Source organism: Malaclemys terrapin, chromosome 17 (genome assembly GCF_027887155.1).
Source record: "Malaclemys terrapin pileata isolate rMalTer1 chromosome 17, rMalTer1.hap1, whole genome shotgun sequence".
Taxonomy (NCBI): Eukaryota; Metazoa; Chordata; order Testudines; family Emydidae; genus Malaclemys; species Malaclemys terrapin.
This window is the reverse complement of record NC_071521.1, coordinates 4,384,248-4,408,422: the sequence shown is the minus strand read 5'-3', so window position 1 is coordinate 4,408,422 and position 24,175 is coordinate 4,384,248. Positions and strand designations below refer to the sequence as shown.

The following is a 24,175-nucleotide window of genomic DNA, read 5'->3' as shown; positions in this document are numbered from 1 at the left end:
AACCCAACACATCACAAGAACACCAGGTGCTGAAAGGTGTATGGACGACAGATATTTTGTCAGTGGTTGGTGAGTAAATCCAGGGTCACCAGCCATGGGGACAATAGGGATGAGTTGGTAGCAGCTGGGGAGATATTTGGATGAAGCAGGGATGTTTGGTGGCACCAGGGAACAGCTTTCATCTGACAACAGGCAGCACAAGGCTGTGGCAATGATATTAGACACAACTTTACTACAATTAATGCTTGGACACCAAGCCTGGAACAGGGACTACATTTACCTTCTCACCCCTATTAGATAGTGGTCCTTCCATGTCTGCTTTGAGGTGCACTGGTGGAGCAGTGTAGGGAAGTCTACAGTGCACTTGCCCACACTGTACCTGACCTGTGAATGAGAAGAGGGCTTCAGCCTCTGTGACCTTCAATCAATTATTCTTTGTGCCAGAACTCAATTAACTGCCATTACGCTATAAATAACACCCTCCCTCTAGGCTAGGCAGCCAGGATACTGAGCAAGAAGTTGGTCGGGACTGAGCAATAAGAGGAAGGTAAAGGAAGAGTAACTTGTACATCCTTGCTTTGTTTCCATCATGCTGATGCTTAAAAATTAGCTTCTACCAAGATGCATATGGATCGGGGCGGGGGGGGGGGAGGGGGGAGAACCTTCAGATTTTCTTAAAAGCAAAATGATCCAGTGTAGTCATTGTACCCACCTTAGCAGCCCATTAATGAAGTGGGTGTTCTGGGACCCACCATTCACAAATGATTAATCAGCACTTAGAATGATAGGAAGAAAACTGCTGATCCCAGTCATGGGAACAAGACCACTCAATCTCCAAATTAAGTAATAACTACACGGTCATTAGCCATCATCCCGATTTACAAGGAAAATGGAAGGAGGGATAATGACCAACAATATAAAGCCAATACGATGACCTGAGCTGAGGATGAGGGATTCTATCGAAAGAGACCATAACTATGACTTCTCCTTTATCCATTCCCTTCTCCACCTCTCTGATTCTCTCCACCATAGCTGGCATTAAGCTCTTTGATCTGCTTGGCTGAATAGATTCTTCAGAAAGCCCCAAAGGCCAGAGTTTTTTCAGGGGCCTGTTCTCTATAGGGAATCAGGACCTCCCCGACCATGGTCCACAATTAATAAGACGTCAGACCCTGCAGAGAAGAGTATCCGCACCATTTGTGCACTGTACATTCACAAGGAAGTTCTTGATAGCGGGTATCTATGCAACGGCACCATTAACTTCTTTGAACAGAGCTTCTCTTGCTACAAAGCCCTTACTTTCCCCAGCGGTTGCATTGCCAACTTTCTACTCGCCCAAAACCAAACACCCTTGCCCTGCCCCTGCCCCACCTCTTCTCTAAGGTCCCGCCCCCACTCACTCCATTCCCCCCCCTTTGTTGCTCACTCTCCCTACCCTCACTCACTCGCTCACTCATTTTCACTGTGCTGGCTCAGGGGGTTGGGGTCCAGGAGGGGGTGAGGGCTCTAACTGGGGGGGGTGGGCTCCAGGTTGGGGCCAGAAATGAGGAGTTCAGGGTGCAAGAGGGGGCTCCAGGCTGAGATAGGGGGTTGGGATGCAGGACGGGGTGAGGGCTCTGGCTGTGGGGCCAGGGATGAGGGGTTTGGAGTGCAGGAGGGGGTCCGGGCTGGGACTGGGGGTTGGGGTGTGTGGGGGGGGTGAGGGCTCCAGCTGGGGGTGCAGGCTCTGTGGTGGGGCCAAGGATGAGAAGTTTGGGGTTCAAGAGGGAGCTCCGGATTTGGGGCGCTGAGGGTTGGGGCACAGGCTTACCTTGGGTGGCTCCCAGGCAGCAGTGCAACAGGGCTAAGGCAGGCTCCTTGCCTGTCCTGGCTCCCCCTGGAAGCGGCCAGCAGCAGGTCCAGATCCTAGGCAAGCGGGGGGTGGGCCATGAGACTCCGCGTGCTGCTCTCACCCACAGGCACCGCCCCCAGCTCCCATTGGCCACGGTTTCTGGCCAATGGGAGTGCGGAGCCGGTGCTCGGGGCAGAGGCAGCGCGTGGAGCCCTGTGGACCCCGTCCTCCACCTAGGAGCCGGACCTGCTGGCCACTTCCAGGGTGCAGTGCGGTGCCAGGACAGTTAGGGACTAGCCTGTCTTAGATCCTCAGAACCGCCAACCGGACTTGTAACAGCCTGGTTAGCGGTGCTGATCAGCGCCACCAGGATCCCTTTTCAACTGGGGGTTCCGGTCACAAACCAGACACCGGGCAACCCTACCCAGCGGGCCCAGCTCCCTTTCTGCCCGTCACGTACACTACACCACAGGGTGTAGTTGACACTTACTTTCTATGTATCCGTGCAGGGTTACCATCCTGGCCCTCTCAGGGCTGCTAAAGGGAGAGTAGTGGATGTCATCAGAGAGCGACGAAGGGATCCGGGACTGGGGGGCTCCAGAAGGCGGCACCGTGTGCTGAGGCGTGTGCTTTTTATGGCGCGCTCTGCAGTTTTGAAACCAAACCTGCGACGCCAACAGAAACCAAACCATTTGGGTCAAGCGAGATCAGAACTGAGATTTGATCGATCACAGAGAGAATTGGGACTTCCTTAGACTCCTTTGCATTGGGAGATCTTCCTACCACCCCACTGTGCTGGCCTCGATGGCTTTATTTTTATATGTTAGAGCAGAAGTTTCAACTCCATGAAGCATGACCATCAGGGCTCTTTGGCTGCATTTTTACTATTCATTTGCCTTGGCTAATAAAATGACACCATCCAGCTTTAATGCAACGATGAACCTGTTGGGCCTGATGCAGGAATCGGTGGAAGAAATTCCTTGGCCAGTGTTATACAGGAGGTCAGACTAGATGATCATAAAAGGTCTTCTCTGGCCTTAAAATCTATCCATTTTTAATGGAGTGCTACCAGCTGTTATCTTGGTCTTTCAGTGCTCAGAACCAAGCTCAGTGGAAGCACTTGGTAGCAATATTGTAACATCTTGGGAAGTTCCCCTTCTATGTTCCTGACCAGGACTTTGGAACAATCAAATAAAAAGACCTTCCCCTTTGCCAAAGATCCGGGGAGGGATAGCTCAGTGGTTTGAGCATTGGCCTGCTAAACCCAGGGTTGTGAGTTCAATCCTTGAGGGGGCCATTTGGGGATTTGTCCTGCTTTGAGCAGGGGTTGGACTAGATGACCTCCTGAGGTCCCTTCCAACCCTGATAGTCTATGATTCTATGATCCCGGGTTTCACACCAGTGCATGCGGAGACTGGATTTGTCTTCACTACAGAGGGAACGTGGGTGACTGGCACAAAAATCTGAGCCCCCAGGTTAGCCGAGCCCTGCCTGAGTTTAGTGTCCTCACTGGCGCTGCATTCACCTGTGTATGTCACTAGAACTTCTGGGGCATATCCCAGGGTCCTTTGTGCTGCAGCCACTCCATGAATCCTCCCCCGTGAGTCGGGGAAAAACCGGTCTTCTTGTGGGAAGGCTTTGGAGGACTATCAATCCTTGAGTGCTTCACTGCAAAGCAAGGGGGTTACCATTGGGACTCAGGCGCTAGGTCTGTGTGTGGGTGGGGTGTTAGGGGCAATGCCTGGGTTAACTCTGCAGTGGAAACAGACCCATACTGGACAGCCGGGCAGTACAGACCTGTTCAATGAAGCCAAATGGTGTGTATCTCATTGCTTGGATTAAAGGAATACCCAGTAACCGATGGCTGTTGTTAGGATGCGGAATCCTGCTTTTTCTGCTAGAGTAAGATGCACAGGAATGGCCATTTTTAAAAAAGTGCTAAAGTATGGATTTTATTTCTTGCTTTTAAATTTTTTTCAGAGGTAGGTCAGAGTACAAATGTTCCACGACTTCGAGAAACCTTTTCTCTTTGGTGGAGAACATGGATACTGGATCTCAGAGAAGGAAACAGCCATAAGCGTTTCACACAGGATTATACCTGACAAATTGTTTCCTGATGAAAGGTCCTTTTTTAGAAAAAAAAAATCCTCACATGGAATCGCCCAATGTGTAGTCCACTTGGTCTTGGGCTTATTAAAGAGCCTTATAACTGAGGTTTGAGCTGGATTTCGTCCTACTAGATATTTACATTTGCCTTTGGCCGAGCAAACATGGATGAAAGTTGCAGGTTTGTTTTAGACTTTCAGATCTCAAAGTGCTTTATAAAGGATGCCAATGCAATTATCCCCAGTTTACAGATGGGGAAACTGAATCAGAGAGAGGAAGTGACTTGCTCAAGGTCACCCACCAGGCCAGTAGCACAGCCAGGAACAGAATCAAGCCCCTGTGTGCTATGCACTGGGCAGCATTTCTATCTTACTCTCGATCGGTATTACCTTCACCGCCTTGTTGAACAATATACACAACACACCCTTCACTGTGATGGCTTTTGCAATTTCCTTAGGTATTTTCTTCATGGCTGTTGAAGTCCCTGACACGTTTAAAAACCTCACCCTTAATATTTTCCAGTGTTTCACTTGGGCTGCTCCTTGCTATCATTCTATTGAATGAAATTCATTGAACAGCTAAAGTTTCTTTGTATTGAGGAGTGTTTGTTCTTGGGGAAGGGTGCTCGGTTGTCTGGACTGATTTTCAATGACAAGGTAAAGTGGTTGGAGACAGTATTAAAAGCAGCTTTTTTCCCCCTTTAATGTATTTGCATTGGCTTGGAGTTAGATTTCTTTGATTACACAAATTTGAAAAGAAAAAAGAAAAGAAGGGACGGGGGGGGGGAGTGGAAAATGGAAAAAAACAAAACCAGTGCTGGTATAATGAATGGACTCTGCTATCAAACACATGCACCTGGGAGCGGGCACTTGCTAGATCCAGCTAATCCAGCATGGCAGTTCCCAGCAGTGACCCAGTGATGGTCACTCCTACCAGTCATAAGAAGAGAGTGGCGATTTAGACTAGTGATTCCAATGAATCTCAATGTGGCAAAATCCCCAGTACAGCATGGCAGTAAGTGACACTGCAAGGCATCAGAATAGCAGAGCTTCTCCCCTGACTCTTACCTGAATGACTCTCCTACTAAGGCCGGTCATATCTGCCAGTTTCTGAAGGGTCTGTGCATCTGGGTTGTTATCCTGAGCAAATTGTGCCTGCATGACCTAGGGCAGATGGACACAGGGAGAACAATCACCTTGACTCTCATCCAGCAATGTAACCCCCCTCCAGGCAGAACCCCACACCCAGGCCACTTTACCTGCAGCTGCTCCGCGGTGAAGGACGTCCGCGCTCTCTTTGCTGGCTTGGGTTGGCTGTCTTGCTCAGACGGGACTGCTCCTTCTAGCGTGATCCCATTGCCTACAGGGAGAGGGAACAGTTCTGAGCACACAGCGCTATGGTTTGAGGCTTAGTCTTTGTTTGCACACGTGGTTCCTGTATACGGTGGAATGCCAATTAGAGCCTGCTCACAGGAACCCAGAACCAGTCATCTAAGGGAAGGAGATTTTCTGGTACAGCCGGAGCAGAATTAACCCCCTCCCCATATGACTGTCTGGGGAGGTCAGTGAAAACAGGAGCTTGCCCAGTAAGGGAGAGTTCTGTGTTGACGGGATTTGGGCTACTAGTTATTTTAGGTTATGAAAAGTGACTCAAACCCCCGGGACCTGACCCGGTGCCCCATTATTCAAGCCAACTCCCATTGCAGAGAATAGGAGTTTGGCCTGACTGCAGGATCAGGCCCCGACCTCAATGCACAGCCCAAGCTGGGGAATTCAGGAGAGGCGGGTGGGAAAGAGAAAGCATCAGGGCTGGAGCAGTCACTTCACCTCTAGATCTGCCCCAAGCAACGCAGACCCTGCAGCCCAGCTTCGTGGGTTCCCTGGCATACCAGGGATGTGCACTTCCTGCCCACTCCCATGTCCCCCACACTGGGTTGTGGCTCCCCTGCAAGGCCTCACAAGGGGACAGGATTCGCCCCCGGGGGCGTTTAAAATGTGCAGAAGTCACGTGCATGTAAAGCTAAGTCCTGCGTTAGCTACTGATCCTGGCTGGCAATTAGCACAAGCACCAGCTGCAATCTCCAGCCAGGGGGAGACATTTCCCTTCCAACAACTGCAGACAGAATTCCTCAAAAGGAAACAAAGTTCTGTGGTTCAAACAGGTCTCGAAGCAGCATCCTGCCCAGGGGCCGTTAGCAACGCACGTCCTCTCCTCACACAGGAGTGAAGAATTGCTGTCTAACATCTCTCGGAAACGTGGCTCTATTGCTAAACACCTGCCAGGGCTGTGGTCCCCACCATACAGACGGGGATGGAGGGCACAGAACCACGAAGGTACTTGCCCAAGGTCACACCCACGCTGTGGAGGAGGAGGGAACTGAACCTCAGTCCCCTAAGAACATAAGAACGGCCATTCTGGGTCAGACCAATGATCCGTCTAGCCCAGTATCCGGTCTTCCGACAGTGGCCAATCCCAGATGCCCCAGAGGGAATGAACAGAGCAGGGAAATAATCCTGTTGTCCAGCCCCAGCATGTGGCAGTCAGAGGCTTAAGGACACCCCGAGCATGGGGTTGTGTCGCTGACCATCTCGGCTAATAGCCATTGATAGATCAATCCTCCATGAACTTACCTAGTTCCTTTTTGAACCCGGTTATACTTTCGGCCTTCACAACAGCCCCTGGCAATGAGTTCCACAGGTTGTGTGAAGAAATACTTGCTTATTTTTGTTTTAAACCTGCTGCCTATTAATTTTATCAGGTGACTCCCTGGTTCTTGTGTTATATGCAGGGGTAAATAACGCTTCCTGTTTCACTTTCTCCACACTGCCCATGATTTTATAGACCTCTGTCATATCCTGTCACGTAGTCAGCCGACAACATCAACGTTGGCGCTAAATAGTTTGAATAACTCCTACACCAGCTTTGTATGGGCTGGCAAGGTCCTAACAGAGCAACAGCACTTAGCATTGACAATCTCAACTCGGCACGGAGCAGGCATCTTTGCACCGTCTCTTCTGGCCCCAGATACAGGTATGATTTATATAAGGCTAGTGCCTAGGAACCCCAATCAGGATCCGTTGTGCTAGGTGCTGTACAAACGCAATGTAAAAGGCAGTTCCTGCCCTAAAGAGACCCCAGTCTGATTAAGACGCAGCACAAGTAGGTGTATCAGGTAATTGGAAGGAAGGGGGAAATGCAGGACAAGGGGAACAGGAACAGGGACAAGTATTTAGCTACCATACCAGCCGGTATCAGTAGGCACAGCAGAATTAGGTCTTTCCCTTCTGAAACTCTTGACTCTGAGCACTGAATCCAGGCCCCACTGAAGTCATTCAGGGATTAACTTGGGCTGGCCCCAGACGTTTTGCTTCCTTGCGGTACCTATAGCAACTGTTCCCGCCTGGCCCAGGTAATGGCACTTTTACCTCTGGGATAAACTATGGGGGATTCAAATCCAGAACCAAGCCTCAAACGCATGCTCAGTGGTGACCCTGCAGTGCCGTACTCGAGAAGTGCTGCCTGACTACAGCTTCTGTCCTTCAGATGAGACGCTCCAGCAAGGGCCATTCCGCTCCTCCCGCTGACTGTCCAGCAGGACGATAAAGGTCTCATGGCTCTTTCTGAAAGAGGATAAACCCTACATGCTGGGCAACATCCCCTCCATCAGGGAGCAGGTTCTAGTACTCCTGGCTGTTGCTTAAGGTAGAACTGTTACCCCACTGCAATTATATCCACTGTCAGTATCTACTGTAACTTTTGCGTTTGCAAAGTCCTTTGGAATCACTTTGCTTTAGAAAACTTAGTTCTGCTCTATTGATTAAGGTGGGACCCACCGCAACAAGGCTCAGTGGGGAGAAAAAAAAGTTGGGATCAGAAAAGCCTCTTTGTTAGCTCTCCTGGAAACCTGTTAACGAGTTAAGCGAGTGCCGAGAAACACTTGGGGCGTGTCATGTGAAGGAGATGTGGCTTTACTGACAGGTAGCCAAGTCCTCAGCTACACAGCAGAGGAGTCCCTGTTTGGGGTCTCTCAGGGTGAAATTCCCGGCTTAATAAAGCTTAAATACCACTCAAGTCCCACTATGCATAAAGGGGATGGGGGTGGAGGAAGTTCACCCTGCCAGCACGCAGGAATCGCACCATCCATTACCCCTGCCCTGCACTAGCTCTCTGGTTAAAACTAGTCGTTTCTGTGGCCTTATCTCTGCCATGTAAGTAGCTTGAGGGGGGTCTTTCCAGCTACTTCTGTCCCCCAAATCCTCCTCCCACCAGAGGAACGTAAACCCCTCAATCCTGGAGCCTGGATCTAGGACTCCTACAAATGAGCAGTGAATAAGACCTGTGGTGTAGGGCATCTGGGTTCCCTGTCCTCCCCAGCCATTGCGGGGTGCTTCCCTGTGGTGTATTTCCCAGGACATATGCAGCTAAACCACTGCAATGGGGAAAACAGGCGAGGAAAAGGATATTGTGCATTTGATTCATGCGCGTTCAGCCCAAATCAGTTTCCATCTGAAACGCAGAACCAGGCCGTGCCTTGCCGGCGCCCACCCAGATGCCCTGAAGAGCTTTAGGGAGCGGGGCTGGGGTGCATGGTCAGGTCAGGCCCCCTGGGAATATTAAAACCTTCATCTTCCACAAAGTCATGGAAATGGCACCCACTATCAGACCTGTTTCCACCGAGTGATTCCTGAGCGCAGGGCTCCCTCCAGGATCCTCGGGCACACGAGGGCTGGCCACGCCCGGACTGGCTGGTGAGTACCCACTAAGGGTGGGGGCCTGAAGCAGGGCTCAGCAGCTCCCCCTTCCCTGCCCCAGGAGCTGTTTGCTTTGTAGGCTGCACCAGGCTGTGATTGTCTTGGCCCACATTGAAGGGCTCTCTCAGCCAGTTTGACTTGTTCCTGTAGGATGATGAATGGGATTCAGGCTTCAGCAACATCTGTTTATTTTTCTTATACATAAAACCTCATGTGCAGAAGAAATTGCTTTGTAATTACTGTGGGGGGAGGGGAAAACGTGTGGCCCTCTGCAATTCTCCAGACATTGCTCCTCTCCACACCCTTCCCATCCTCTCCTCAGAGCAGACCGTGCTCGGGAGGTGAGCTTTCAGAGGCAAGGTTTCCTTGTTTGGTTCTAGTGCAGGAAATGCTGGCCTTAAGGTGCAGAATCATGTGGCACAAGCACTCCACCCAGCTGCCACTAGACTTCCTCCTGCTGCTTGCCCTGCACGGCTGGTGTGGTCTCCACCCTGCGCCTAAGCGGCAGGAGAGAGACACAGCATCTCAACTGGGGTAAACTGGGGAAGCTCCAACCACTCCAACAGAGCAATGCCCACTTACACTAGCCAGAGCGCCGACCCACTCCCACCAGCTGGGGGTCTGGCTCACAACATTCACTAGCCGCACGTCAGGACAAGTCCTAGCAGCAATACACCCGCATCGTTCAGAGCAGCACTGGACCCCAGGCATCGGTCTGCCATATGGACGGACGTCCAGCAAACAAGCATCCCAGAGTCAGGACCCTCCCAGGCTGATTTGACATTTTGTTTTCATCTCGTTGCTTAAACCTTGTAAACACACTCTGATTATTTGCATGTCATTTTGGATAATCGTTTCCACATGCAGCCGAGGATAGTGCATCACATTTACGTCCCTCAACAGCACATCCGCCCGAGTTAAACACACCCCGGCCTCCCCAGCAAACCAACAATACTTAGCACTTGGGCAGTGCTTTCATCTGCAGAGAGCTCGGATGTTAATTAGAGGGTAATAAATGGCAGGGGAAGGCACTGGGGACAAGACTAGCTCCCCCGTGTGAAATTCTCTTATTTAACTTCTCTTCCCCCCTCCCCCTTCCTCCTCAGCCTCGTCTGTGCTCCAAGAGTTTGGTGGAAAGATACGAGAGTCCATGATCTAGGCAAGAAACAAGCACCCTGTGATCTCTCCTAATCACTCCTATTCCAGTCTAGTAACGATCCTTGCGCGCAGCTCTCCCACAGTCGCTCTGTTAGCATTAGTCCTTTGGCCTCCTGCCTAACTGCAGCCCACAGAATAGCCTTCGTTTCTGCTGCTCTGGGCGGGCCCCAAGGTTCTGCCCAGGCCAGGAGAAACCGTCACCCTAGGAGAAAGTTGCGCTTCATTCAAAACCACTATAGCACAATGCAGTCTGGATCCCGTGACTGAGCTAAATGAATCGGCTTTGATAAGCCGGCGAGAACTCCAACACCATCCCTCAGAAAAACAGGCCAGCTGCATGAGGTGACAGGTGGAAACAGGGGCACGGGTAGGCCGTGATTCCCGACTCATCCACCTGCACTGTCCCATGGGAAGGGTTCCTCCCAAAAGGGTCTATTAAACCTTTACCTATGCAGACAAACCCAAGTGCGTCTCTCCGTCTCAGTACAGAGATAGCAGCCAAGGCTGGAGGAGACCTACCAGACTGAGCCAGCACAGGACCCAGCAGACATGACACCCGGAGCCAGATCCTCTACTGGAGTCAGTCTCCACTGAAGTGGTGGGCCTGCTGCTCTGCCCTGTGAGACTGACCAACTTGCTTTCACAGCCAGCTTTGATCACAACCATCTGTGTCCAGGGGCACTTGACACCCTGGAAGGGCTCAGGCAGGGTTTTGAAAGCCTTCACATGCCTCCTTGCACCCGACAGCACCTCCTCTGAGCCATTCGTATGGGAATAATGTTCTGTCAGCCTTGTGGCAGGGGTTTAGCTTCAAACGAGCATTTAGACCACAAAGCAATTCCTGCACCCTGCTGATTCCTGGGACCACTCCTTCTCCCCTTTCAGAAGGCCATCTTCATAGGTATAGGTCTTCTCTAGTGAGAATTTCGCTGGCAACACAATGACTCTGCAGGCGTCTACACCTCACTCCATACGAGCAGTCAAATAACAAAAGCAAACATCCAGCATGCACCAGGCCCCATCTCAGTTTGCAGGGACAGACACTCCGCTCTCATGCTGGGACAAGAGGAGACGGCAGTCCCAGATTCAGCGTCAGGGGAGGCAGTTGTTGGGATTGGCCATGGCTCCCTGAGGGCACTAGGGCCCTGGTAGAGATGCTGCCACTGGTGCTGCTGACCCCCTGCCATTCGTCTTGACTAAAGATAAATCCCTTGTAATGGCACGAGCACTCGTTCACCTCCACCCATTCTACTGGCCAGGGACACCGCGAGGCTCACGTTTCAGGCCTCACATCTAGCTAGCTTTCCCAGGGCATTTCCGCCTGCCTTTCTGCATCCAGGCCATTGCGTTACACATGGCTTCTGTCTGACCTTGGCTGTGAGAATATTCCTGGCATATCTGTGATAACTGCAATGTGTAGCACCACCTGAAGACAATGCTGTGGGCAATTCTCCCCAGCCATCTGAGCGGGACGGTGTTCTATGTCTCGCTGTATAAATGCTCACTATTATATGTCCGCATTTTCTCCCATAGCTGCATTATCGCCTAACCCTGGATATGCCACATAGATCCAGAATGTCCGAGACTGGGTTTTTCGCACATGTCATGTACGTATCTGTCAGCCGTGCACCAGCAAACCACAGCTCAGCCTCTTCCACTCCGAAATGCCCAGCCATGGAACAGTGCATCAGCTCTTATTGAGTTGGGCAGCTGAGGAAAAAAGCAGGACAGTGCGAGGAGCTCTCTGGCATTGTGAGCTCGCGTCCTCTCCAAAGCAGCTTAGATGACTTAATCAACACTAGGTTTAATGGCAGTAACCTGTAAAATTGCTAAAGGTTCAGGGACATAGACAGTGTCCCTGCACCCAACACGCCGCCAGTTTCAGCAACGAAGCTCACGCCCACGGCGCACAATGCAGCATCTCACAAGACTTGCTGACGTCAAGGTGAACTCACCAGGGACCCAAATCCTAAAGCTGAACTTCGTCAGACTCCAAACATCCCAAGTCACCCACCGACCATCTGTGCGTCATGCACGAGAGCTAGGAACGGTGCTCAAACAATCCAACATTTCAACCCTTGGGCCTTTCATTTGACTCCCCACATCCTTCATGCCTAACTTCACCATTCCCACGAGAGCCTCTTCCACCCCAGCCCCCGGCATCTCACAGGCCAGCTGCCTTGTTCATTTCCAGCAGCAAGTTCTTATTGTATTTTATTGGTATATAAAATATAAACACCAGCACTCTCCAGCCCTGAGTGCAGTTCAGCCCCCCACTGCCCTGTCTGTGATTAGCTCGGCCATTCGGGTTCTCTCTGTGGCCATTTGAATGTTGCCACTCAGGAAGAGGGAGCTGGAATTAGTTCAAGGGGAAGGGAGCTGCTCCGTTTTGCATTTGACCTCTGCTGCTCCCTGAGAGGTGTGGGGCTTGATTGAGAAACCAGATCCTTGCTGTCTCGCTCTCCAATTGTGCTTACAGTAAGGGGAAGGCCAGTGTGCAGCCCAGCACAACTGGGAAGTGGCGGGATCCATGGGAGGGCAGGGCCGGGCCAGTGGAAAATGAGGGGAATGTTTGGTCTGACTGCCAGGTTTCCCACCTTCTAGATTTATGACTCACGGACTCAGAATCCCTACTGCTTCCTGCCCCGCATGCTACAACCGGAGACCAGCAAACCCAAGCAACAACGCATCCAATCAAAGCCAAGACTGGGGCCACCATTTCCTCGAGAGAGAACTAGCGGTGCCCAGGCCCTCCCATGTGTTTGGGGGCAGCAGGGACGAGAGAATGACAGTACCACCCCTTCCCCCAGCCTAGCGCTACCGCGAGCTCTTGGCCAGATCAGGCCCCTCGAGGCTCTTCCAGGACCTCAGTCATCACTTTGGATCCTGCGGGGATCCTGGTAGCCTAGCAGCTCTGGGGAAACGTCTGCCTCGGGTCTCCTCTAGGAGGGCCAGGGAGGAGGAGAATAAAAGGCTTGTTTTGTTCCCAGGAGGCACCTAAACATGCCACCCACACAGATAGAGCCACAGGGCAGTTGGGAAAAGTGGCACCAGCGTGAGGCTCCGAGGCAGGAGAAGAGGCAGCAGACAGCATGGGACGGCTGTTAGCGGGTGCGGGGGGGGGCACTTCTCAACAGGGGCAGCAGCTGCATGGAGCTCAGTGCTGCTGGCAGTACAGAGACTAGCAAGGCTAGTGGGAAACAAATAGTTTTGGCCACACCACCCCAGTGGGAGGTTTAACCCTTTGGAGAACGTGGGCACGTCCCTGCAGTATCTGGAAAACACCAGGGCTCTAAATCAAAGGCTCAAACTCTGCCCTGGGGCACGCACAGACCCCTGTCCACTCTGGACGCATCTGAGGGTAGAATTTTGCCCACAAAGAACTTGCCCACCAGGGATGATGAGGCTGGTGTTTGCTGCCATCTGGACTGCCCAGCCTTCTAGGTAAGCATCGTCCAGTCGGGGGGGCTGGAACAATTTGTACAGTGGGAGCGCTGAGAGCCATTGAACCAAACTGCAAACCCTGTATATGATGGAAACCACTTCAAGCCAGGGGGTCCAGCAGCACCCCCAGCTCCCAGGGGGTCCAGCAGCGGGCTGTTTGAACTGGCCCTAGCACCAATGCACAAAGAGACGGGCTAGCACTATGGCTTAGTTACCTAGTAAAGGAACAGGAGGGGAAGGTGGGGAAAATCCGCTTATTCGGCCATTCTACTAACATGGAGGGTGACATTCTCAGGAGAGCGCGGTGCCAGCGAGTATCCCGGAGGGTCTGCATACCATTTTCAGCTGCTCGCTTGAGGTTCTCTATCATTGTGTCATAGTGAATCCGGCACAGCACTTTCTCTTCCACCAGGCCAAACTCCTCGCCAGTAGACAGCTGCCTTTTACAGGAGAAGCAGGCAAAGCAGGCAAGATGGTAGGCATTGCCGCGGGCTCTCCTTACCCAGTCGCTGGCATAGATCTGCCTGCCGCAGCGAGCACACTTTGTACCAAATCGACTGGAAAAAAAAAAGACACACAGAGAGAAAAGGTGAGAACGAAGACAGGCTGCTGCACCGTGATTGTCATTCATCCGTACCAGTGCTACACACCGCACAGACACAGCGTCCGAGACAGTCCTTCCCTCAGAGAGCCCCCGCTCTAAACAAACCAGACAAAGGGTGGGAGGGGAAAGCGATGCCCAGCGAGGCCAGCTGACTTGCACACAGGAGGTTAGCGGCATGGCTCTTGACTTCTGGTCACTGTCTTACCGCCTCCCATCATTCTTGTGAAGGGATGGCTCTAAATACAGGCCAGCCTCACCCAGACTGGAGTGAGCACCACTTACCTAGTTGTATTCAGTGTCATTGTCACCGTGACAGTCCCAGGACATTAGAGAGACAATGTTGGGGAGAGAATATCTGTTATTGGACCAACTTCTGTGCGGGAGAGAGACAAGCCTTCAAGCTTACCCAGGTCAGAAGAGGAGCTCTGTGTAGCTTGAAGGCTTGTCTCTCTCCCCCACAGAAGTTGGTCCAATAACAGATATTCCCTTCCTCACATTGTCTCACCACTGACCTAAACCTTATCGCCGGCTCAGCACTGTGCCACTGGAGTGCCCAGATGTCACGGGCAACACAGTAAGAGAACCTTGAGCTAAGAACAGTTCATGCTGCATTAAGCCAACCAACCAAAGCAGAGATCCAGAAGTTAGATTTGGTTTGGGGTCCCACAACCATTAGTGGAGATGCGAGAACCCCACCTGTATTAATCTGTTAAGAATTAACGAGAAATCTCAACCCCCTCCCGAAGGAGACGGGGTCCAGGCCAGAAATCTACCATGGACACTGGCCATCTCAGCTGAGAGGCCAGGGATGGGCCATGGAGACTCAATTCTACCCCCCCATCAGGGTTTAGGTGCACTGCCAGAGCGGGGCAGCATTTATGGTACTACCTGGGCCACCCCTGTTCTGGGTCCTTTATTCCCTCAGGCTGCCAAGCCAACACGTTTCACCATGTTCACTGCAAAGAACCCGAGAAGCACATCAGAAGCTAGAGAAGGTGGAATGTCAGAGGCACTGAGAGCCCTGTCCCGGGGGATTGAGTAGGACAAGTGCATCTGGCATTCAGAATAGGCTGTACCACCAGCTGGGGGCGGGGGATTCCCAACGCACTTGGAGTTGGCCTGACTCTGCTCTCATTGAAATCAATGGGAGTAAAGCAGAGTGTTTTGGAAAACACCTTCCCTCCCACGGTCAAATGCTGACCCTGTGGAAGTCACGGGGCGTTGCCCATGGCTCCAGTTGATGTCACCCATCCTGCACACTATCACACAGGGCTCTGGCGAGAGTCAGTCTCAGGAAACACTTAGAATTATTAGATCCAAACAGTTTAGTGAGATTTAGAAAGTTCCAGCCCTGTGAAAGCCAAGCAAAAGGGCCAGGCACGGTAGTGACCTCAGTAGGTTTCTTGGGGCCAGCGACTCAGAGGCAGAATCATAGAACTGGAAGAGACCTCGAGAGGTCATCTAGTCCAGTCCCCTGCACTCATGGCAGGACTAAGTATATCTAGACCATCCCATTGTCTAACCTGCTCTTTAAAATCCCCAATGATGGAGATTCCACAACCTCCCTAGGCAATTTATTCCAGTGCTTAACCACCCTGACAGTTAGGAAGTTTTTCCTAATGTCCAACCTAAACCATCCTTGCTGCAATTTAAGCCCATTGCTTCTTGTCCTGTCCTCAGAGGTTGAGAAGAACAATTTTTCTCAGAAGGAGAAATAGCATTAAAAGGTCTGATCCAAAGCCCACTGAAATCAACTGAAAGATCCACCCCTGGTTTTGGAGAAGAGCTGTAACGCCCGTCTGTGGCAATTGCCTAATGGATGATAAATTCATAAACAAGTGGTTGAGGTAACGTGGGTCAATGAATCATCTTTCAAGTCTGTGGGCTTTTTATTTTGGTCTTGGTCAATGTAACATTAAGATGGGAAATGTGGAGAGCTGGTCAAAAAACAGTTGACAAAACTTTTTTCCTTCGAAATAAGCCGGCTTTATTGAAACTGAAATGTTTCCAAAAAATGTATCCGTTTTGGTGAAAATTTCCTTGGGGAGGTTTCCCAGGTCCAAGATGGAATTCCTGTGGAGGGGAGTGGGGAGAAAGAGAGCCCAGAATAGTCATATTGCCTAGTGGTCATGACACTCATCTGGGGTGTGGGAGACTTGAACCTGGTCTCCCACGTCCTGATTGAGTGCTCCAATTACTGGCTCTTCTGGAGTCTGTCTCTCTTGAAAAACTTCAGAAGGTCTGCACTGAAACAACATTTTGAAATCTCAAAAATTGTAGCTACATGGAATTAGTGTTTTCCAGCCAGCCCTAGAAATTTGTTAGAGACGTTTTCCCCGTTCCAGTGAACTGGACCATGTTATTTTCAAATATTATGTACATCATTTGTTTTTTTTTTTTTAATGTATAAATAAAAGTCTTTTCACTGATAGAGGAAGAAAGTCGGTTGATTAATTTATGCCAAAAATGTCATTTCATGTTATGTCCTTGAAAAGGCAACAAAAGTTCCCAAAGCGCCCTGTGTTCTGCGCTGTACATCTAGGACTATTCTTAGGTTTATGCAGAACCCAGAACGTCCATTGATGTCCATAATGCCTGATTCTTGCAAGTCTCTGTTGTTTGTAAAGGGTTCTATAGTTTACAAGAGAGAATCAATGTGAAATCCTTAATATACAAATGTCCCATTCACCTCCCCAGAGAATGGGATCCTTTTGGGGGACCATTAAATCCAGCTCAGTGAAGTCTAGTTTGCATTTTCCTTGTGATTTTTTTTCTTTTAAATGTACATTTATTGTTCTTTAACAAAGTAAAAAAAAAACAACAACAACCCAGCAGCAAAGAAGCAATGGAACAGACCATTTTCTTTTCTTTGTGACAACAGAGTTAATGTCAGTCCTGAAATTATTCTAATATCAGATAATGTTTCCTTCACATGCAGTCGAGAGATATTATTGGGGTGAGATTTGATGCCTTTGTCTAAAGCATCAGCAGGAGACAAAGGATACAAGACAGATGGGCCATCTAAATCCCTGTATTATAACCCCAGTGGCAATCTGGGATCAGATGAACTACTTGTGTGTTCTGGTTTTGCTGTTCCCATTTTTCAATATTTAAATGTGGCAGGTTGGCCATGACCGAGCCCAGCCAACCTCTTTTGCCACTGGTCTACCAGCTAGAAAGGGCCAAGAAGGTACAGAATACAGTGCTTCATGTGTATGTCAATTCAGTCTCTTACGTCTGCATAGCTCAAACTTCCTTTCAGTTTTGTTCAACACTCTGAAAGCATCGGCTCAGCGTGCAGTGGCCATCAAGAAAGCAAACAGAATGTCAGGAACGATTAGGAAAGGGACAGATAATAAACCAGAAAATATCATGCCACCTTGAAAACAGTGTGCAGGTCTGGTCACCCCATCTCAAAAGAGATATATTAGAATTGGAAAAAGTACAGAGAAGGGCAACAAAAAATGATTGGGGGTATGGAACAGCTTCCACATGAGGAGAGATTAAAAAGATGGATACTGTTCATTTTAGAAAAGAGATGAGAAGGTGGGATATGATAGCAGTCCCTAAAACCATGAATGTTGTGGCAAAAGTGAATAGGGAAGTGTTATTTACCCATTCAAATAACAAAAGAACCACGGGTCACCCGATGAAATTAATAGGCAGCAGGTTTAAAACAAACATAAGGAAGTATTTTTTCACACAACGCACAACCTGTGAAACTCATTGCCAGGGGATGTTGTGAAGGCCAAAAGTATAACAGGGTTCAAAAACGAATTAGATAAGTTCATGGAGGATAGATCCATCAATGGTTATTAGCAAGATGGTCAGGGATCCAACCTCACGTTTTGGGTGTCCCTAAGGCCTAGTCTTCACTTACCGGCTGGTCCGGCGGCACGCCATCGATGTTCTGGGATCGATTTATCGCGTCTGGTTAAGACGCGATAAATCGATCCCGGAAGTGCTCACAGTCGGCGCCGGTACTCCAGCTCGCCGAGAGGAGTACGCGACATCGACGGGGGGAGACTTCCTGCCGCGTCTGGACCGCGGTAAGTTCGGACTAAGGTACTTCGAATTCAGCTACGTTATTAATGTAGCTGAATTTGCGTACCTTAGTCCGATTTGGGGACTTAGTGGGGACCAGGCCTAAGCCTCTGACTGCCAGAGGCTGGGTCTGAACAACAGGGGATGGATCACTCAAAATTCATCGATTCTAGGACTGGAAGGGACCTCGAGAGGTCATCGAGTCCAGTCCCCTGCCTGCATGGCAGGACCAAATACTGTCTAGACCATCCCTGATAGACATTTATCTAACCTACTCTTAAATATCTCCAGAGATGGAGATTCCACAACCTCCCTATGCAATTTATTCCAGTGTTTAACCACCCTGACAGGAACTTTTTCCTAATGTCCAACCTGGACCTCCCTTGCTGCAGTTTAAGCCCATTGCTTCTTGTTCTATCCTTAGAGGCTAAGGGGAACAAGTTTTCTCCCTCCTCCTTATGACACCCTTTTAGATACCTGAAAACTGCTATCATGTCCCCTTTCAGTCTTCTCTTTTCCAAACTAAACAATTGCCCTGTTCTGTTCATTCTCTCTGAAGCATCTGCCACTGCCCAAAGCTGGAAGACAGGATACTGGTCTCGATGGACCATTGGTCTGACCCCGTGTGCCACTCTTATGTTCTTAATCTGAGATTTTTTTTTATTACTGGATCAATTTTAAATCCCGAAGATTTTTGAAAAACAAAAACCATAAGACACTTGCAAATCCTTCATGTTTCCAGACTCATCTTATGGCTCAAAGCAATTTCAACCATTTCAGCCATACAATATAAACCAACTGTTAATTTAACTACAAACCCCACAGAGCTACCCCAGACTCACCACTCCTCACCTGAGCATTGCAAAACTAACCCTGCCTAAGCAACCTTCCACACTCTGTGCCATCTAGCGCATTGTTTCCAAGTATTCTAATGGCCCACATGCTCATCTCACTCCCTGGAGCGACTCCACCCACTTCAACAGAGTTTGTTCCAATTTACACCAGCATTAGTAAAAGGAGACGCAGGCTCTCAGCGAACGAATCCTCGCAGAGCTAGTGTTGAGACACTGGTATAGTTAGATGGGGCACGACTGGCATCTATTCAAATGATTAATTACACAACTATAGAGGAGGAATAAAAATGTCTGAATTTCTGAGTCTGACCATAGCTGACCAGGAAAAAAAAAAAAAAAAAAAAGTAGGCTGCAAAGGGAGGACATTTTTGCACTGAAGTTACACAGAGATCTAGCTAATGTACTTCAGATGGGAACATTGTAAACTGACTTCTTGCTAGTCAGTTTATATAAAAGCGCAAACAAAAGAACTGTATTCATTTTTTTTTTATTATTTAGAACTAAACATCATTCCTGCAACTTGGATTACTTGGAACAATGGGATATGTAAACAAGCTTACACACTGAACTGTAGAGAAATAAGGGGAAGGGTCAAGCTTAAGCCAATTAATAACACCCTGTAATGCCACAAGTTTTAGCACATCTCATCACACTTCTCCTCCAGAGCACTCAAAGCACTTCCTAAAGCCAGGAGAGTTTCGCGACCCCATTTCACACATGGGAAACTGAGACCAGGGGTGCGAAAGGAACTTGCTCCAGGCCAGTGACAGAGCCTGAATTCCCTATGCATTGGGAGGTGCTGCCATTTGAAATTCAGGCAACTACCCGATCAGTTACCTCCCCTGCTCTGCCCAGCTGCTGAAGCTTAAAGACCACCTGGTGGAATGGTGCAACCCTGGGAAACTGCAGCTGAGAGAAGAAAATCTAAGGCTCAACCCTGCTCCCACTAAACTCAAGGAGAGTTTGCCACTGATTTCAGTAGCAACAAGATCGGGGCCGTCAGGCTTGTCCACGGATCTGCTGGCTTTTTCGGACCCCCAGTCATAATTTAGGAGAGGTCTGATTGTGACATTCCTTTCTCACCACACCCCTGCTTCTCCCCATCCCACCTTCATACTAACTGGACAAAAGCAAACTTGATACTGGGTACAAACGTGGGGGGTCAGAAATGTCCAGTTGTTATTTACCCACCAGGCTCATGCAACCGTTCAGTGGTTTAATGCAGTCTGCAGGCCCAACCCTGTTCCCACCAAGACTGATGAGGTAGCATCCCTTTGTATGGTTTGTGAGCCCTCAGTGGTGCTCACTATGTTCTAGGTGTGTTTACAAGCCTGCCAGAGCTGCAGTGTGTACAGCTAATCGCCATGATTATTTGGAGCCCACACGTTCCCTCGCGTTATGTTTGTCATGTAAAGTGACAACAGACGGCAAAACTCCCAGGCACTTCAGTGGTGAGGGAACAGGGTCTGGAAGTTTAACTGAATTTTCCATACTGGACTCCAGTGCTCCGCCAGGCACTCAGCTATTGGGGAGTAATGGGGACTGCTCAACAGATGGACAGACCCTCACACCTTCAAAGGGCTGGCTACTTACAGTCCCTTCTTCCCATGCACTTACGTCAAGGAGTGCCAAATTCATAGACCAGCATACCCCTCTGCAAAGGCCATGCAGCTACGGTTCTAAAATCACATCAGAGCCTTAAAAAAAACAAAACAAACAAAAAAAAACCACACAGCGTTTCCCCCCAAAATACTGAGAGAGGGATGTTTACATCGTGCACCACAGCCCCAGTAAAAATCCCTAACCTTGGGGAAGCTGCATTCCTGGAACATTAATGGGAAAAATGATTTGGGTTTCTTTTGTCTGCTATTAGAAATCCAACACCCTTGGGAACTGAATGGCTCCTGAAATTAGTAATGGGATAGGAAGCCTTTCACCTCCAAGTCACCAGTCCTGGCTGTGGTCAGCAGTAACCAGAAATGACTGACGTTCGGTTGCCTAAGTGGAATGAGTTGGCAGTTTCAGTCTAGCTCCCAACAAACGGGCCCACACCACCCAGCACGTCCCCATGGGGAAGCCTCAGCAGGAAGGGGCAGGATGGAGTGAGCCGTGGAGGCCGCATTCCCCTCCTCCACCTTGAGCTGGGTTGCCTGAGAACAGGGCTGTCGCATGATGGCAGGAGGAGGGAGAGGAAAGTTGCACTGTCACTCTGTGCGGTACCTGGTCTGTGGATACCGGGCTGTGAGTCACACCAGCACCAAGGGGTGTGTGTGTGTGTGCATGTGTGTGTGTGCGTGCGTGTGAGAGACACACACACACACACACACACACACACACACACACACAGAATAACCCCTTGCTGGGGCTGAGGCCAAATCACCAACTCTCACTCAGAGTGGATTGTAACAGCCAGCCCAACGGGCTGCTATGGGAAATGCCAGCAGGCCTGTACCTCTGGTGCTGCGGCAGCCCCAAGGACAAGGTCCTGTCTGATCTTCTCTACCAGATCCTTGCCGAAACAGTGGAATGAAAATAAAATAGAACGAAATCCTCTGGGCATTGTCTTGTTACCGCCTGGGTTCTGGGAGGGCCAGAAAAGGGGACTTGGCTGTAATCTCTGCTCCAGGAACTTCCCGTCCAGCATGTACCGTAAGGCGGAGAATGCCAAGCATTATATAACTGCTGCTGCATGGGATTTGAGCCAGCCACTTGGAGAGGAGACGGGCAGCCATGGACATGCTATAAGAGGAGATAAAGATACAAAGCCGGACGCTTTCCCAGACAAAAGCTCATATTCTTCTGATTACAGGCTCAGTCCTACATCTCCTCACCCCCCGCCATGTAGCAGCACTGGCTTTGATGGTCTCTTACTGTGCTCAAGAGCTGCCGAATTGGGTCCAGCAGCGCGTGGCTTGTGGCTGGCTGACCGACAGCTGCATGCACTCTATCACAGCTAACAGATGGACAGATTCCCAAAGCTCATCTTGCGCTTTGCAAAGGTGGATGTAACATCTGGCAATGGAAAAGTGCAAACTCCACTAAGAACCTCCTTTTAGCAGCAGGCTCTCTGCACTCTGTTACACAACCCTGCCATGCTTTAAGATGCTGGCACCGTGCTCCTTAGGAAGGCAGGCTGGCACCTGCAGCAGGGCCTATCCAGTATCGCTGAGTGTGTATAAAATCCCGGCCAATGGACTCAGGCCCATGCCCAGGCATCATGCCCTCACAGAACAGAACATTCTGCTCAATGCTGTCAACGTCCTGAAGAATTAGCCCCCGGGTCACTAAATGCAATTAATTGACAAGACACAGGAAGAGGCAACGATTTTGCAGGGAAATGCGCGCAAGACAGCCTGTGCATTGCTCACAGCGAGGAAACGGGCGTCTTGCTGCATGTGTCCTCACCTAAGTGAGGAAAGGGGAGGCTGGGGGTGACCAGAACATGTCATCTGAACGTGATCTCTCTTTACTGTAACAGGGACGTCCCAGGAAGAAGAGAAGCTCTTGTCCCCTCTCTCGCTAGGTATTTACAGGCCACACTCACCAAAGTAGCTGCACTCTCTCCAAGTGTTTACACTGCACCTCTCACTGTTAGCCGAGGGCCTGCTTAGCTCTCTGCCTTTGGGCAAAAGGATGCATTTCTCTGCAGAGCTGGGAATTACCTGCTGGCATTTCTGCAGGTGCCTGTTTACCATTATTCCAACAGCGGGGCTGGCCACAAAAAGGGCAGGCCAGGTTCAAATCAACGTGTGCAGTTGAAATGATACATTCAGCCTGTGGAAACCTGGGGGGCAGGGAGCACGTCCTCCCACCCTAGCAAAAGGGAGCTGCATCCAGCCCGGAGCCAGAGACTGAGCGTGGCTAAACCAACAAACAAAGCCGGTTTGTGTCTCCCTCTGCTTCGCTCCTAGGGGAATTGCTTCTAGTTTGATTCCCCAGGCCATTGCTCATCTGCCTTGGCTTCAAAATAAATGCTTCACCTGGAGCAAATGAGGAGAATATTAAATGCAAAACCCTGCGTTTAAAGGAGACATGCAATGGGGAGATCCTGCTGTCCTGAGCTCACACCCCCGTGCAGAGCAGTGTGCAATCTGACATGTCATCTCTGCACAGAGCCTCCCCGAGACAGGGCTGCCCACAGCCACCTAAACTATTTTAAAGGGTGGCAAAGACTGGGGTGCAAAATGGGGTTTAAATGTGCCAGCTGAGAGGTTTTACCACCACCACATAGTCTCCTACTCTAGAAAAACCCAGGCTAGATCACTAGCCCTCGTTTGGGTGGTAAAATAAGGTCAGGAAAAAATTAAACTATTGAAATGAAATTTTTAAAAAAGCTACTAATACAGTTATTTTGCTAAATGAGAATATAGGAGGGGGTCAGAGGCCCCAAACTCCCCAGAGTTACTGGTCAAACTGTAACAAAGAGATTTGTCTGTTAATGAGACCTGGGGCTGCAATTTCCCAGCAAGTCACCCAAAGCCTGGCTCTTGGCTCGGGAACGTTCACCCAAGCCAGAACAACAACAATTATTAATTATAATTTATTAAATTAATTCTATACTATATCTTTGTTGATGTTTCAGCTTTTAGGGGCACTAGTGCTCTTTGATTGGAAGAAGCGACTGCCGGTGGACACGCACACTGCACACACACTGCACGCACACTGCACACACACTGCACACACACTGCACGCACACTGCACACACACTGCACACAGGCACTGTGCCTATACACACGAAGAGTCGAGAAATACAGTCTTAAAATACTAACCCCCTGGGAATCATTATTTGTGTGTTAAAACCTCCCCATCAACAGAAAACTCCTGTTTAATAAGGTAATTCTCGCCTCTGGTAAAAGATCGTAGATTATTATTTATCTGACTGTTTCAAATAACCGTGGAGCTGACTATCCAAAGCTCTAGGCAACCTCACACACACTCACAATACAATTGACATCTCAGCAGCGTTAAAACGATTAATTCAGCAGGTGCTCAACCTCCTACAGAAACCCTGTTCCGCCCCTTCCTGGCGTACGAAGCCCTCGCCAACAGCCTGACAAACAGCCCGGGAGAACCGCACACTCGGGTCCTTCCCTTTCGTTTGCACCCCGGTTCCGGGCTGTTGGGCGCCTCGCACTCGGCGTGGGCAAAACCGGATCGGGTTTGATCACTTTCACTTCGGTCTTTTCAGTTTCTGGTTCTCAAGCCTGCGGCTAGTTGGGGTCAGAACGGTACCGGGAACTGGCTACAGAAATAGACGAGAACTTTGCCTTCCTTAATAAACCAAACCCAGAGCCAGACCCAGAGCCATGCTAAAACCTCTCTCTGAATATTGCATTTCGTAAAGCCAGCAAACCTTTCGCTAGAGCTCGTGGAAACCGTTTGA

General features: G+C 49.8%; 1 protein-coding gene across 4 annotated transcripts in view; it reads right to left on the bottom strand.

Moving 5' to 3' along the window:
• The window catches only part of LHX6 (LIM homeobox 6), a 42,104-nt gene that overhangs the window by 4,904 nt on the left and 13,025 nt on the right, over positions 1-24,175 (bottom strand). For 2 of the 4 annotated variants that reach the window (XM_054007593.1, XM_054007596.1), the window contains exons 5-9: positions 13,627-13,847; positions 5,196-5,296; positions 5,005-5,100; positions 2,322-2,496; positions 289-384 (exon numbers count right to left, since the gene is read on the bottom strand). In XM_054007593.1, coding sequence (XP_053863568.1) covers positions 289-384; positions 2,322-2,496; positions 5,005-5,100; positions 5,196-5,296; positions 13,627-13,847 — 689 coding nt within the window. Of the gene's footprint in view, positions 1-280; positions 385-2,321; positions 2,497-5,004; positions 5,101-5,195; positions 5,297-13,626; positions 13,848-24,175 lie in introns of all 4 variants that reach the window. The other 2 variants (XM_054007594.1, XM_054007597.1) reach the window with 2 other exon arrangements.